The sequence below is a fragment of the Phyllobates terribilis genome, unplaced genomic scaffold, assembly GCF_046119375.1.
Source record: "Phyllobates terribilis strain yellow unplaced genomic scaffold, ASM4611937v1 Scaffold_2__4_contigs__length_985480577, whole genome shotgun sequence".
NCBI classification, from domain to species: domain Eukaryota; kingdom Metazoa; phylum Chordata; class Amphibia; order Anura; family Dendrobatidae; genus Phyllobates; species Phyllobates terribilis.
Genome location: NW_027362762.1, coordinates 15,572,841 through 15,589,195, shown reverse-complemented (window position 1 = coordinate 15,589,195; position 16,355 = coordinate 15,572,841). Strand labels below are relative to the sequence as shown.

General features: G+C 46.1%; 2 protein-coding genes across 2 annotated transcripts; both read right to left on the bottom strand.

Annotated features, from left to right (window-relative positions):
• Positions 1 to 1,001: 1,001 nt before the first annotated feature.
• Positions 1,002 to 5,951, bottom strand: LOC141248931 (olfactory receptor 52K1-like). The gene is made up of 3 exons (XM_073669499.1): positions 5,869 to 5,951; positions 5,628 to 5,677; positions 1,002 to 3,177 (listed from the first exon to the last, which is right to left on the bottom strand). The coding sequence occupies exon 3, from the start codon at positions 3,144 to 3,146 to the stop codon at positions 2,160 to 2,162; it is 987 nt and encodes a 328-aa protein (XP_073525600.1). The 5' UTR covers positions 3,147 to 3,177; positions 5,628 to 5,677; positions 5,869 to 5,951; the 3' UTR covers positions 1,002 to 2,159.
• On the bottom strand, positions 5,340 to 14,548 carry LOC141243489 (olfactory receptor 52K1-like). The gene is made up of 6 exons (XM_073668931.1): positions 14,332 to 14,548; positions 11,095 to 11,633; positions 10,490 to 10,770; positions 5,988 to 6,048; positions 5,628 to 5,677; positions 5,340 to 5,355 (listed from the first exon to the last, which is right to left on the bottom strand). Exons 1-6 carry the CDS (start codon positions 14,546 to 14,548, stop codon positions 5,340 to 5,342), a joined length of 1,164 nt encoding a protein of 387 aa, XP_073525032.1.
• Between the last annotated feature and the right edge of the window lie 1,807 nt (positions 14,549 to 16,355).

The following is a 16,355-nucleotide window of genomic DNA, read 5'->3' as shown; positions in this document are numbered from 1 at the left end:
GCGTATAAAAGTTACAAATATATATATTCTCTTTTACCCCGACAGACCCAGGTGGTGGGAACCTCCTAGGCCGTTCATAATCCGGGCTTCTTTCACACTTTTGCTTCAGGTGTGAGCCTGGTCAGAAAGGTGCTGTGCGCAGCCGTCACTTGGGTTGTGGCCTGAAAAATTTGTCGTTCCCCCCCCCCCCCCCCCCATCCTTGAGACTTCTTCTGGACATCTCTTGCCCCTCAATGAAGTACATGAGCACATGATTTTTGGAACATACCTTTTATTGGTGGAAATGGCCACCACCATATTTATTTTTTTGACTCGTTCTGCTTTCTCCCTGAGTAGCTTGATGCCAGTATTTGGCTACTGAGAAGACTTTGTGTTTCTTAGTGTCGGCCTCTTGCCGTCCGGCATCTTTTTGTCTATACTGTAGCGTAATGACTTCTTCAGAGATTCCGAACCCTAAAATGACTTATCGCTGTAATAATTATTGCTCTGGTTCAGTCTTATGTTCATTCTATGGGGAGCTTTTTCTTGGGACAAAATTCACACACATCCTATAAGTACCCCCAAAACAGTATGAACAAAATCTAAGCTCGGCGTACCCCCCCCCCCCCCCCAAAAAAAAAAAACCCAAAATGAAAATCTTCTCACATCTTTATCAGCTGAAAAATTAAAGTTATGCCTCTCAGAAAATGGTGACTTTAGCGGTAAAAAAAAAAATTGAGTTTGGTAGCGCAATAATTTTGGAGAATCACAGAATCAGGTCCTTTTTATTACAGGGTTCTTGGACTGATCGTCTTTTTTCCTTGGGGTCAAGAACAAATTTTTTTCCCCCTGTGCTTGGCTGAATGGGGTCTTTGTCTTCTTCTGGATCAACAGATTTAGGCAGAGGGATTTTAGTAATATCATTTATTGGAATCACAAGAGTAATATAAAATTAATTAAACCCGTTTTTAAATTTTAATTTTTTTTGTTTGTGAGGCCTAGTCCCAGTTAGTGTAGGGAGCACAATTTTGGGGAGAAAGGTTGAACTTGATGGACCGAGGTCTTTATTCAGCCTTACTATATTACTGCATGTTAAATCAAAGCAAAAATAATAATAATAATAAAAAAAAAAAATCACTATTATTATTATTTTTTTTTTTACTTTTTCACTGCACTTGGATTTTTTGTTCATTTATTTGCCAGTATAAAATAAAATTACTAATTTTAAAGTTATAATTCGACCTGCGAAAAAAAAGGCAATCCCTCATATGGTTACGTCAAAAGCAAAATTAAAAATGATTTACCTATTGGAAGAAGAAAAAAAAAAAAACACAAGTACAACATTGCCAGAATAAAAATAAGATTCCAAATAAAAGTCAATGTATTTGACCGTTAGAGATCTGTGAGGGTCCATCACATGAAATTAAGAGGCTATAATGAGACTGGATTGTTGAGGGGATGATGATGACCTGAATGATAAGTCGTCTAAGTATTTGCAATCTTACCCGGTAATCCTGTATCGTAGTGACTTCTATTAGATTTTGGATTTTAAAGGATTTAAAAAAAAAAAAACAACTTTGCCATGTTGCGTATATGGATCAGCCCTGCAGCATTTTTGCTGAAATAATCTGGCATAATAAAGGGATCTTGGATATCTGTAATACCTTGAGCTGGCCTGACTATTGCAATCGTAAAACCAGAGAAACTTTCCACCATCTTTCTTCTTTCACATTGATATTTTTCCAGCCTTCTACAATTTCTATCCTTTTATTGCAAAAATATTTAGATTTGAGAGTCCTCAGTGGTTGATACCATCTTTTCAGTTACCTTTTAATGGCTAACAAATTGCAAGCTTTTGAGACTACTCGGGTCTCTTCATCAGGCACAGTATAACCCAAAATCTGAAGAGTCACATATTTATACAAAATAAGACACACAGGGAAAAAAATAATAATAATGCAATAGGTAAGACAGGTGATGAAAAGCAGAGTTATTATGGAAGAGATAAACAGTTCTGGCTATAAATATTTTAGTAGTTAATAGATAAGGAGTGTGAAGGTTTTATTGTCCTGTGACCAGGTCCAGTGTTGTGATGGCCTCACAGGTCTGAGGAGCACATTCCTTAGTTGATGTAGAATGACATTAATCCATGCGACACATTCATTCCTGCTTTGAAAGTGTTAAAGGTCATCATCAGTTTCTTTTATTGCAAAACCCAATGTTGATCTGGAGGACTCTTTTAGTAAGCGATGTCTGATCTCGGCGGTCCTTAGACCATAGATCAGTGGATTGACCAGGGCAGGAATGAGCAGGTAGATGGCGCTGAGAAGGTTGTGTGTATCTTGAGACACTGACCGAGACACCCTGTAAACAATAGATGATGAAAGTCTGGAGATGTAGACCACCAGGATGACCAGGATGTGTGTCCCACATGTGTGTAAGGACTTGTGTCGTTGGCCACCGGAGGAGATCTTCAGTGCTACCCTCATGATACTGCAGTAAGAGCTGCAGAGGAAGCTTACGTCCAGTGCAGTGGAGAAGACTCTCAGGCTCAACCCCACCAGTTTATTTTTGGTGACATTACTACAAGCTAAACTTAGCAGTGCCATATGCTCACAAGCAAAATGGCGGATGATGTTTGACCTGCAGTAATCCACCTGTGAAGCTAGGATGATCACAGGGCTTACAAAGGTTACGCCGCGTAGTACTGCTGCGAGAGTCAGGAGGACCAAGTTCTTCTTGGTCATTATACTGGGATAACGCAGCGGCTTACAGATGGCAATATATCGATCCAGCGCCATCAGCAGCAGAATATTACAGTCCAGCAGGATGATGAAGTAAATGAAGAACATCTGAATTAAACATTCAACCAGAGTGATGTGATTCTGATGGAAGAGGAACCCGAGGAGCATCTTTGGCACTATGGAGGTGGCGCTGCAGATGTTTACAGCAGACAGCATGACGATGAGTACATACATGGGAGCGTGCAGGGAGCTCTCCGTCCGCACCGTGTGAATGATCATACTGTTGGTGACTAGGATGACGATATAGATGAGGAAGAATGAGATGAACAAGAGGTGATGAGATTTAAGAAAGCCGGGGAATCCCAACAGGATGAATTCTTGGTGAGATTCATGGGCCGTAGAGTTATTGGTGGCGTCAACCATCGCTGTAAGAACATATAGAAGAACCAAGCACCTGTAAGAAAAACATAGGCAAGGAGGGCATTAATCAGAGAGGCAGCACAGAGACCAAAGATAACCCTGAAGGAGCTGCAGAGTCTCCAAGCAGAGACTGGAGTATCTGTCCATATGACCATAATAAGCCATACACTCCATAGAGGTTTCCTTTAATGGAAGAGTGGGCAAAAAAAGCCTTTACTTACACACAAAAATTGTAAGGCTCTTTTTGGGTTTGCCAAAAGACATGTGCGAGACTCTCTAAATGTATGGAGGAAGGTGCTGTGGTTAGAGGAGACCAAAATTGAACTTTTTGGCCACCAAGGTAAACGCTATGTCTGCTGCCAAACAAACACAGCTCATCACCCTAAGAACAACATCCCCGCAGTGAAACATGGTGGTGACAGTGTCCTGCTGTGAGGATGGGACAGGGAAGATGGTGGAAAATACAGGCATATTCTTGAGTAAAACCTGTTTCAGTCTCAGTGATTTGAGACTGGGACGGAGGTTCACCTTCCAACAAGACAATGACCCAAAGCTACTGCTAAAGCAACACTGGAGTGGTTTAAAGGGAACATGTAAATGTTTTGTTGGAGTCGCCTAATCAAAGCCCAGACCTTAGTCCAATGGAGAATCTGTGGTCCGATGTGAAGATCGCTGTTCACCAGAGGAAACCATCGAACTTGAAGGAGCTGGAGCAGTTTTGTCTTGAGGAACGGGCAAAAATCCCAGTGACCAGATGTGGAAAGCTCATAGAGACTTGTCCAAAGCGACTTACAGCCGCAAAAGGAGGCTCTACAGAGTACTGACTTTAGGGGGGGGGCGGGGTGAATAGTTATGCACACTGAATATTTCAGTTATTTTTGTCCTATTGTTTGTTTTTCTTTTTTATTGTGAAGCAAATGTTCACAGTTGCCGGCATGTGCTTTACATGAACTGATGCAAGCCCTCAAAAAAAACCAGTGAAATTCTATGTTGTGAGGTAGCAAAACACGAAAACATGCCAGGGGAGTGAATACTTTCGCAAGCCACTTGTATGCATGAGCTACGGTAATTAAAGTTGTCTGGAATATCTCACTGATATATCAAAAAGTAGATTAGCGCTCGCCACGTAGTATGAACAGCGGGTCAGCAGGCGACGGCCGTTTCACGCAGAGAGCGCTTTCTCACGGTGCTTTTATTGTTCTTTGTATACCTCTCCACCATGTAAAGAAAGAAAAAACAGCAGTTTTGTTATACTGTGCGGGACACGCCAATCTACTTCTTTATATGTTACATTTAAACTCTCAAATATCGTGACTCCCACCCTATGGCCCCAATTCTTCATTGCCTTTGCTTCTGGTTTTCTTTTGTCTACTTTTGTTTTGTTTTGCATTCTATGTGTGTCTAGTTTTGTTTTGTTTGTTTTTTTTTGCACCAAATACATTCTATGTGCCTTTCCTTCAGTCAGTTTCATGTGTGCTCACGTTTTATTGCTTTGTGGATGGAGTCTAGCCATTCCAGATGTTTCATCAATCGCCACATTTTAAAAAGTCATAAAATTTGGCCTTAACTTCACTCCAGTATCCTCCTGGTGTATTTTTTTGAATACACCCATTTTTTTTGGCACAATTTTTTATCGAGCGTGCAAAAGTCACAAAAACTCTTCAAGGCGGGAAGCCCATTTTTTTTTTTTTTTTTTTTTTTTAAACTTTGTTCCATTTTGATTTATTTGGCAACAAAAAATAGCATCTCACACCAAAAGACCAAAAAAGGAAAGTGGCTTAAAAAAACCCCCCCAAAAACAACTTCTCAAATGGTGAATTGGGGGCCTATGATTTTATCCTATTATTTTGTGTTTTTACAGAATATCTTCTTAATATAATTAATTTATGGGGATAACATTCCCAGAATTGTTCTTCTGCCCCTTTCTTCAGGCTGTGGGCCTTTTTGTTAGAGTAAAGCAGACACTGTTGCGTTTTGTTCATTTCTGTTGCATCTTTTATTTTTAACTCTTTTTTTTTTTTTTTTAAAACATTTCCACTTATTTCACTAACTTTCACGTTTTTCATACTTCAATAATCCTATCTGGCTCGGTTCTAGGAAACAATACATGTGACATGAAGGCGGAGAAATATTATGACTTCTCCACCGCACATCGTATGTATGGCCGTATGAGAGGGAGCGTCGAGGTCGATTCATCTAGATCCGTTTTCCTCTGTAAGAGAGAGGTGACTGATCATTCTGATGAACATCGATATTTTCCTAATGATTTAGGGATATATGTTTGCGGATTCAACCACTGATTGTATCTCCCGAGACTTCACAAACTCAACATATGACTAGAAAGTAAAAAAATAGAATGCAAAAATTTTTGAAAAATGATACATTATAGAAAAAAAAATGTTTAAAAACTTAAAAGAATTTTCTATCCCCCCCCCCCCCCATACTTTGTTTCTGTGAGTGTACGACATGGGCAAAGTGACCTACCTGCGAGGGTCATAGTTCAGACATTGAATCTTGATGATCTGACGACTGATCTGAGAAAACAAAGACGATAACCAGTTTATATGCAGAGACTTCTCCCGCGGGATTGTGACATTAGCAAAGTCGTTTCTTCCCTGAGTGGATTTTTTACAGATTTGGAGAAGATACAGAAGGGAAATTTTAAGACACAGGAGATCTGTTCGTTCTTCGGGATGTCTAGTTACGAAACTCCATTTTTATATACCTTGTTAGGGAATTCGGAGTTATTAGATGAGGGTTCTCTGTTCCGCTTCTCTTTGGCAGAGTTGAGAGGTTTTGTCTTGTGCTCTAAAAAAAAAAACCACAACCTGTTCTATGGTATACAAAAGAGCCATTGATGTGGCTGATGGGCACTGTGTAATACTTTATTTCCCCTGTGGTGGTCCTGCAAGAAAATAGTTTATAGTTTACAAACATTTTAATGAAACAAAACCTACAAAAGACAAAAAATATATCTCATACCCTACCACCATTATATAGAAATGTAAAGCAAAGTTGCATATTAAATATAGGGTACTTAGTGAACTATTTTTGATCAATAAAAGTATACAAGCCGTCCCACCAGCGACAAGGTGGTACGGCTTGTATACTTTTTTTGATCAAAAATAGTTCACTAAGTACCCTATATTTAATATGCAACTTTGCTTTACATTTCTATATAATGGTGGTAGGGTATGAGATATATTTTTTGTCTTTTGTAAGCATTTTAAGGAGTCTGAAGGCAGCATGCGACATGATTAACAATTGTAGTTCCCTCACTGGGAGAAAAGAAAATATTGCATGTGAAGTACAACAAATTATACGGCACTTGTCTACAGACTCCCGAAGAACCAATGAAGTATGTAGCTACAAATTTAATAGGGGAAAATTTCATCACAAGTTCTCTTCTACAGTGGTGGCCAAAAGTATTGGCACCCCTGCAATTCTGTCAGATAATACTCAGTTTCTTGCAATCACAAATTCTTTGGTCTTATTCTCTTCATTTAATTTGCTTGCAAGGAAAAAACACAAAAGAGAATGAAGCAAAAATCAAATCATTGATCATTTCACACAAAACTCCAAAAAAGGGCCAGACAAAAGTATTGGCACCCTCAGCCTAATACTTAGTTGCACAACCTTTCGCCAAAATAACTGGGAACAACCGCTTCCGGTAACCATCAATGAGTTTCTTACAATGCTCTGCTGGAATTGTAGACCATTCTTCTTTGGCAAACTGCTCCAGGTCCCTGATATTTGAAGGTTGCCTTCTCCAAACTACCATTTTGAGATCTCTCCACAGGTGTTCTATGGGATTCAGGTCTGGACTCATTGCTGGCCACCTTAGAAGTCTCCAGTGCTTTCTCTCAAATCATTTTAGAGTTCTTTTGGAAGTGTGTTTTGGGTCATTGTCCTGCTGGAAGACCCATGACCTCTGAGGGAGACCCAGCTTTCTCACACTGGGCCCTACATTATGCTGCAAAAATTGTTGGTAGTCTTCAGACTTCATAATGCCATGCACACGGTCAAGCAGTCCAGTGCCAGAGGCAGCAAAGCAACCCCAAAACATCAGGGAACCTCCGCCATGTTTGACTGTAGGGACCGTGTTCTTTTCTTTGAAAGCCTCTTTTTTTTTCCTGTACACTCTATGCTGATGCTTTTTCCCATCTACTTTTGTCTCATCTGACCAGAGAACATTCTTCCAAAACGTTTTAGGCTTTCTCAGGTAAGTTTTGGCAAACTCCAGCCTGGCTTTTTTATGTGTCGGGGTAAGAAGCGGGGTCTTCCTGGGTATCCTACCATACAGTCCCTTTTCATTCAGACGCCGACGGATAGTACGGGTTGACACTGTTGTACCCTCGGACTGCAGGGCAGCTTGAACTTGTTTGGATGTTAGTCGAGGTTCTTTATCCACCATCCGCACAATCTTGCGTTGAAATCTATCGTCAATTTCTCTTTTCCGTCCACATCTAGGGAGGTTAGCCACAGTGCCATGGGCTTTACACTTCTTGGTGACACTGCGCACGGAAGACACAGGAACATTCAGGTCTTTGGAGATGGACTTGTAGCCTTGAGATTGCTCAATCTTCCTCACAATTTGGTTTCTCAAGTCCTCAGACAGTTCTTTGCTCTTCTTTCTTTTCTCCATGCTCAATGTGGTCACACAAGGACACAGGACAGAGGTTGAGGCAACTTTAATCCATGTTAACTGGCTGCAAGTGTGATTTAGTTATTGCCAACACCTGTTAGGTGCCACAGGTAAGTTACAGGTGCTGTTAATTACACCAATTACAGAAGCATCACAGGATTTTTCAAAGGGTGCCAATACTTTTGTCCACCCTCTTTTTTAGGTTTGGTGTGGAATTATATCCAATTTGGCTTTAGGACAATTCTTTTTGTGTTTTTTTTCATTGAAGACAAATTAAATGAAGAGAATAATACCAAAGCATTTGTGATTGCAATCATTTTCAGGAAGAAACTGAGTATTATCTGACAGAATTGCAGGGGTGCCAATACTTTTGGCCACCACTGTATATAGAGTACAGAGAGACTTCCACAATGTAGCTCTGCTGTTTTGGTCCAAGAAAACTTGAGCAACTTTCGACCACAATGGTGAAATGGAGCCGGTGGATGGTGCTTCAACTCCCTAAATTTTACCCATTTACCAAAACATATTCAAGATCCAGTTCTATAATCATTCTGGGCTTAAAGTGCCGACTCTCAGCTTTAATTTGAGGGGATTCACATCCTAATTGGAGGAAGGGTTTAGGAATTATAGCTCTTTAATATGGAGCTGCTTCTTTTTAAAAGGACCAAAGGTAATTGGACAATTATCTCAAAAGCTCTTTAATGGGCAGCATGGGCTGTTCCCTCGTTAATCCATCATCGATTAAGCAGGCAAAAGGTTTGGAACTGATTCGAGGTGGGACATTTGCATTTGGAAGCTGTTGCTGTGAACCCACAACATGCGGTCAGAGTAGCTCTCAATGGAAGAGAAACAGACAATCATCAGACTGATAAAAAGGAGAAATCCATCAGAGAAAAAGCAGAAATGTTAGGAATGGCCAAATCACAGTTTGGTACATTCTGCAAAGAAAGAGTGGCTGGTGAGCTTGGGAGCTCAAAAAGGCCCGGACATCCACAAAAGACAACAGTGGTGGATGATCGCAGAATTCTTTCCATGGTGAAGAAAAACCCCTTCACAAGTGAAGACCACTCTCAAGGAAGTCAGTGTCTTAGTATCCAAGTCTACCATAAAGAGAAGACTTCATGAGCGCAAATACAAAAGGGTTCACCACAAGGTACAAACCATTAATCAGCCGGAAAATAGGCCGGATTAGACTTTACCAAAAACATCTAAAGAAGCCACCAAGGTCAGGAAAAGCAAAACTAAGATCAACCTGCATCAGAATGATGGGAGCGGCTCTTGATCCTCGGCACATCCTGTGTAACACATTGTGGAGACGGTATGATGGCGCGGGCATGCATGGCTACCATTCACCAGGTCACTAGTGTTTATTGATGATGTGACTGAAGACAGAAGCAGCCGGATGAATTCTGTGTACAGGGTGAGACTTTCTGCTCAGATTCAACCAAATGCAGAGAGATTGATTGGACGGCGCTTCACAGGACAGACAGACGATGAACCAGAACATCCTGCGAAAACAAAGAAGTGGAATTTTCTGCAATGGCCGAGTCCTCACCAGATCTCAGCCCATCGAGCCGCATTTCACAGGCTGAAGACACAACTGAAGGCAGAAAGAGCCACAAACAAGCGAGAACTGAAGTCACTGGAGTAAAGGCGGCAAAGCCTCACAGAGGAGGACACCAGCGATCGTGACGTCCATGGCCTCCAGACTTCAGGCTGTCATTGCTGCAAAGCCTCACACCGGAGGAGACTAGCGATGGTGATGGCCATGGCCCCAGACTTCAGGCCGTCATTGCTGCAAAGCCCCACACCGGAGGAGACCAGTAATGGTGATGGCCATGGCCTCAGACTTCAGGCTGTCATTGTTTCAAAGATTCACACCGGAGGAGACCAGCGATAGTGACGGCCATGGCTTCCAGACTTCAGGACGTCATTGCTGCAAAGCCTCACACCAGAGGAGACCAGCAATGGTGACGTCCATGGCCTCCAGATTTGAGGACGTCATTGCTGCAAAGCCTCACACCGGAGGAGACCAGCAATGGTGACGTCCATGGCCTCCAGATTTGAGGACGTCATTGCTGCAAAGCCTCACACCGGAGGAAACCAGCGATGGTGACAGCCATGGCCTCCAGATTACAGGACGTCATTGCTGCAAAGCCTCACACCGGAGGAGACCAGCGATGGTGACGGCCATGGCCTCCAGACTATAGGACGTCATTGCCGCAAAGGATTTTCTACAAAGGGTTAAATATGGTTATTTTATTTATGAGAAAGTTAATTTGTCCAATTACTTCTGAGCCCCTGAAATGAGGAGGCTTTGTAGGAAATGGCTGAAATTCCTAAATGTTTCACAGGAGATTTCTACTCAACCTCATTAATTAAACCTGAAAGTCTCCACTTCAACTGTATCTCCCTTGTTTCATTTTAAATACAAAATAGCGGCCTGCAGAGCTGAAATCATGAAGATTCGGTCTCTGGCCTAGTATTTCTGGACCAAACTATGTAAGGAGCCATCACACAACATAAGTGGCTGACAAGTCTGAACTGTTCTTACATAGACGTATCAACCCTGGAGCATGTTGGCTGAAAGAGGTCCCTTTGTTAGACCTCAATCTGGTCTGTGTATTTCCGTTATAATACCAGCGCTAAACTTTCCAGTTTTCTGCCATCTCCAGCCCTTTTAGCGTTGATAATATCCAACCGTTCCAAAATAAATATTTCTATTTGGCAAAACCCAATGTTGATCTGGATGGACGCTTTTAGTAAGCGATGTCTGATCTCGGCGGTCCTTAGACCATAGATCAGTGGATTGACCAGGGCAGGAATGAGCAGGTAGATGGCGCTGAGAAGGTTGTGTGTATCTTGAGACACTGATCGAGACACCCTGTAGACAATAGATGATGAAAGTCTGGAGAAGTAGACGACCACGATGTGTGTCTCACATGTGTGTAAGGACTTGTGTCTCTGAGCACTGGAGGAGATCTTGCCGAATGGGTCTTCCCACATTGCGTTTAATTACATGGTTGTGGTTCCCGTCTGTGGCTTGCGTCCAAACCAGCCCTCAAAATGGGATTCTGACTTATGCACCAACAGGGCCCTAGACTATAATGGTGCCGGCAGACGCTCAGACACAGCGGACTGCATCTGAGTGTCTGCCTCCAGTAGACGTATACTCCCGAAAATGATGCACAGCAGAGCACACGTTCGCTGTACTGGCACCATTAAAATCTATGGCCCTGTCGGTGCATACGCCCGAATCACGTTTTGTGGGGGGGGGGGGGTTTGGATGCAAGCCCCGACGGGAACCCCAAACATGTAACTAAGTGCAATGTGAAAAGCTTCCTCTGCACCTCTTAGAAAGCTTATGTCAAGTGCAGTGGAGAAGACTTTCAGTCTCAACCCCACCAATTTATTTTTGGCGATATTACTACAAGCTAAACTTAGCAGTGCCATATGCTCACAAGCAAAATGGCGGATGATGTTTGACCTGCAGTAATCCACCTGTGAAGCTAGGATGATCACAGGGCTTACAAAGGCTACGCCGCGTACTACTGCTGCGAGAGTCAGGAGGACCAAGTTCTTCTTGGTCATTATACTGGGATAACGCAGCGGCTTACAGATGGCAATATATCGATCCAGCGCCATCAGCAGCAGAATATTACAGTCCAGCAGGATGATGAAGTAAATGAAGAACATCTGAATTAAACATTCAGCCAGTGTGATGAGGTTCTGATGGAAGAGGAACCCGAGGAGCATCTTTGGCACTATGGAGGTGGCGCTGCAGATGTTTACAGCAGACAGCATGGCGATGAGTACATACATGGGAGCGTGCAGGTGGTTCTGAGCTGTGAAGAAATGGCAGCAGGGAGACCCCCGCAGAATCTCAATGTTGCTGCCTCTTGTGATGGATCCACACCCCGCCACCAGCCTGACATCACACTACGCCAGACGGAGCACGTGATATGGATCTACCCTTTGCACCAAAGTGACGTTCCGCAGGCCCCCTCAAGGACGCGTAAGGTCAGATTGGTACAGTTCTGCACTGACACCCCCTGTCCACACCGGTACAGAAAGACACCAGTGAGTGAGCAAAGGTGGTCCACTCAGTCACTGACGTGGCACCACACTCGCTCACACCCCCTGACAGGCTGAGAGGCTCTTTCACTGGCTCCAGTGAAGCAGAGCCTTGTCGGCCTGGTAGAGCTGGCACCAGTTTCTATTTGGTATAACGAACTTATATCGGGCTAGAAACCAGCCTGGTAGCGTGTTCGTTGAGCCGAACAACAGACGTAGGGTTCGTGGATCGAGATAAAAGAACAGCCCAAGGTTCAATTATATATTTAATCGCCGTAAGGGCACAGTAAACAATATACTATATACATAAGGGTTATACATACACGGTGGTCAGAGTTACAAATACAATAGCCGGGTACAACAAGTATAAGCAGAACTTAAGAGTCAATTACCAGTGTAGGTGGAAAGGCCTGGCTTGTGGGGGAGGGCTGCCACATGGGAGGCTGTGGGCCCTCACTTGGTGGATGGACTTTTTCCACATGTCTTGATGTCACGACCTCCCAGGAAAAAGACAATAGGATATACAGTAGCTACAGAGACCTTTAAACTCTCTGGGTCACTCCCCCTACTGCCCCCTGAAAAAGCCCAAGTCTCCACCCCGGTTCTCTCCCAGCTTCAGATTCCCCAAAACTAAGATGGACTATACCTCTTTACTAGACGATCCTAGGGAGCCGGTTCTGGTGTCATCGGATCCAGCCGGGCTCCTGCTACACATGGAGTCCAAACACAGTGGCCCTAGGGCTTCTGAAAGGCTGTGCCGTGTATTTCCCTATCCTTGTTTGCTGGGCGGTGAAGAAAGGAATGGTGAGATTCTCCATTCTTTTAGGTTTCCAAAAATCTATTTTGTGTATCACTGTGACATATCGTCTTCCCATATCTAGCTGTTGAATTATGTTTCTTAAACAAAGGGAGCACATGGTCCAGGGATGGGCCATCCTGTGCCACTCACAGCTGCTGTGAGGGATCTCACTGCCTGCTTCTCAGCCCCCTCCCTTCTGCTTGCTGCAAGAGGTGTCGGATTTGCATATGTAGAGCTCTGTAAAACCTGCCTGCCAGTGCACAGTGATTGACAGGGGATTACGTTGAATATCTTCACACCTCCCCCTTTAGAGGGTGCTAGGGGGCAGCACCACTCGGTTTTCCCCCGCATGCCCATCCGCAACTTCCCCTTGTCGGGATAAGCCGTCTGCATTGCCATGTTCGCTGTGACGCCTCGAAGCACTCGCCGTGGGATGATGGGGACTCGGAGACGGGTCCAGATGTTGTAGAGATGGGGTGCAGCCGTGGCCCGAACCCGCTCCGTGCCCAGGGCCGTCACATTTAAAATGGTGTTGTGGGCTTATCCGGGTTGAGTTGCTGATTCCGACTACGCCTCCTGTGGCACCTGGTGAAGGCCACCAGCGCCGCTGCGGCATGGTGTCATGGCTGCCAAAGTTATTACTACTCCCCACAGGCGGAGCAAGGCCTCAGGGCAGAGAGACAGGATGACAGGGGTAGTAGTAGAGGAGTACGGGCGCCGCGTCGTGCGGTGTGGTGCTGAATAAACAGTCCGGAGGCCATAGGGGTGAACTTCCAAGGCTTTACTCACATCAGAGATGGCAGCAGGAAGGCGACTCCCAGCTCCCCGTGGAGTCTTGCGGTCACCAGGGACGGGGGTCCGACTACCTCTGAGCAAGTCCAGCATTCGACCAGGACCCCCCACCAGAGTGTTCCTGAACTACAGACCGTATCCTTTCCTGTCTGTGTGTGTAGAAAGGCCGGGTCTCCCTCTGAGCTCCTCTCAGAACAAGGGCACGGGTGGCAGCTCCGCTCCTTCCGTTACCTGGTGGGATCCTCAGGGCCTACCGGGCTTTCCCGACCAGGACATGGAGTAGCAAGGTCGGGTGTTGGGGGCCGGTTCCCCTCTTGCAGCCGGACTCCCCCTGAATATATCAGGTTGGCGAGGACAGATTGCGTACACCGCTCCGTCTGCATCCTCCCCGGGACCCATTTGCGATGGAGCCACACTCTAAAGCTCCGGGCCTTCTTGGTCATGGTCCTCGACCGGGCTGAGATATTCCTTATCTCCCGCCTGCCCATCGTCCCAAGGCCTGGGGACTAGGGCCGTGTCTCCATCCCCTGCAGGACCACACAGGATCCACTTTCAGGGTAGGAGATCACAGTACATGACAGCCAGTAAACTTGACTAACAAGGACCAAGAACCAAAATGGCTTTTTATTAAATATTAAATTTACAGTGTCACTAAATTGTAAGTCCTCCACCCTCGCCCACTAACTGGTTCCCCTAACTCTTGGTTCCCCAGTCTCCCTGTAACCAGGAGGGCAGCACCTAGTGCATTCTAGCCCCCTCTGGTGGAGAAGTGTGGTGTTGGATGTGAAGGAAGGGTCCTGACCATCACGCTGTTCTTACCTCAGAGGAGGAACACTACACTCCATTAGAGAAGTGCAGCATCCCTGTGGCGGTCGAACCCTCAGGGGCGCCACATTCGCGGCCCTTTTTGTGGTGAATGGCGAAGTTGTACTGCTGGAGTGCGAGGCTCCAGCGTAGCAGCCTCCCATTCGTCCCGGATACGGTGTGTAACCAGCTGAGGGGGTTGTGGTCTGTTTCAATGGGGAATTGGCGTTCGTACAAGTATGGCTGCAGATGCTGCAGGGCCCACACAATTGCCAGACATTCCTTCTCCATCGTAGAATAGGCTACCTCCCTCAGCAGGAGCTTCCGGCTGAGGTACAAAACGGGGTGTTCCTGGCCCGTAGTGTTGACCTGGCTGAGCACAGTACCGAGGCCAAAGTCACTGGCGTCGGTCTGCACTACAAAGGCTGCATGAAATCGGCTGCCTGTAGTACCGGGGAGCTAGAAAGGGCGGTCTTCAGCGCTCGGAAAGCCGTCTCACAGTCGTTTGTCCAATCGACTGCGGAGGGCAGCTTCTTCTTAGTGAGGTCTGTCAGGGGCTTCGTCAGGCTACTATAGTGAGGGATGAACCTTCTATAGTACTCGGCGGTGCCCAGGAAGGACGTCACCTGTTTCTTGGTCCTGGGAGTGGGCCAGGATGCGATGGCATCAACTTTCCCTGGCTCTGGCTTCAGAACTCCTCCACCTACCCGGTGTCCCGGGTAGGGGACCTCATACCCAGCTGCCACTTTTCCTGCTTAATGGTCAAGCCTGCCCGTTGGATCCACCTGAGCACCTGCGCCAGATGCTCTAGGTGATCCTCCCAGGTGGGACTGAAGATGGCAGTGTCATCCGCGTACCCTTCGAATCCCTTGAGCAGCGTGTTAACCATCCGCTGAAAAGTGGCATTCTTCATGCCGAATGGCATCACTGTGGACTCGTACAGTCCGAATGGGGTGATAAAGGCAAAGCGTTCCCATGGCTCGGGGGTCAGGGAAATCTGCCAATATCCCCGGCTCAGATCCATGATGGTCAGGTACTTGGCCCCGGCCAACTGATCGAGCAGGTCATCGACGCGCGGCATTGGGTATGCATCAGTGACTATGACAGCGTTGAGCCCCTGGTAGTCCACGCAGAACTGGGTTGTCCCGTCCTTCTTTGGAATGAGGATCACAGGCGAGGCCCTAGCTCTGCTGGAGGGTTGGATGACCCCCAGCTTCAGCATCTCGTCAATCTCCTGCCGCATGTGCTGCTGCACTTCCAGGGAGACTTGATATGCTGAACGCCAGATTGGGGGGTGATCCCCGGTGTCCACATGATGGAAGACCGACTTTGTCCTTCCGAGCTCATTGCTGGACAAATCCCGGAAGGGGTGCAGGGTTGATCACAGCTGGGACCGTTTGTCTGACAACAGCTGGCGGCAAACCTCCACGTCCTTGATGTTTCCATCCACCCTAGCCTGGGAGAGCATGTCTGGGAGGGTCTCCGCCTCTCCCACATGGGAAGGGCACAGGTCTCCCGCTCATGATGTGCCTCATCATGTTCAAGTGGAAAGCCTTTCGCCTTCCCCGGGCGTGTTCCAGGGTGACCAGGTACGTCAAGGCATTGAGCTGCTGGTACACAAGGTACGGGCCTTCCCAGGCCACCTGAAGCTTGTACTGGGGTACGGGGACCAGTACCCACACCTTTTGACCCACCTGGTAGGTCCTCTCACAATCATTCTGGTCGCACCATCGCTTCTGGTCGGCCTGGGCTCGCGTCATAAGGTCGTGCACCAGCTGTGCCAAGGCCTGCATTTTGTCACGGAAGCGCATGACATATTCGATGACCGACACTCCAGGGGTTTCTAAGTCCCCTTCCCAGACCTCCTTTACCAGAGCCAGAGAGACCCGTGCACGCCGACTGTACAGGAGCTCAAAGGGGTAGGACCCTGTTGAGGCCTGTGCAACCTCCCGGTAGGCAAATAGCAGGTGTGGGAGGTACCGCTACTAGTCGCACCCATGGGAGTCGACCAACATCTTAAGCATCTGCTTCAGGGTGCCATTGAACTGTTCGCACAGGCCGTTGGTCTGTGGGTAGTAGGGGCTGGTCACCAGATGTT

Bases quoted from the DNA above. Each gene is read 5' to 3' on its own strand.
- LOC141248931 (XM_073669499.1), bottom strand. From the start codon at position 3,146: ATGGTTGACGCCACCAATAACTCTACGGCCCATGAATCTCACCAAGAA.
- LOC141243489 (XM_073668931.1), bottom strand. From the start codon at position 14,548: ATGGAGAAGGAATGTCTGGCAATTGTGTGGGCCCTGCAGCATCTGCAG. The intron at 11,634-14,331 runs GTTCGACCGCCA...ATTTCTTCACAG, and splicing joins CGAATGTGGCGCCCCTGAGG to CTCAGAACCACCTGCACGCT. The intron at 6,049-10,489 runs GTTGGATATTAT...ATTTTCTTGCAG, and splicing joins GAAATATTTATTTTGGAACG to GACCACCACAGGGGAAATAA.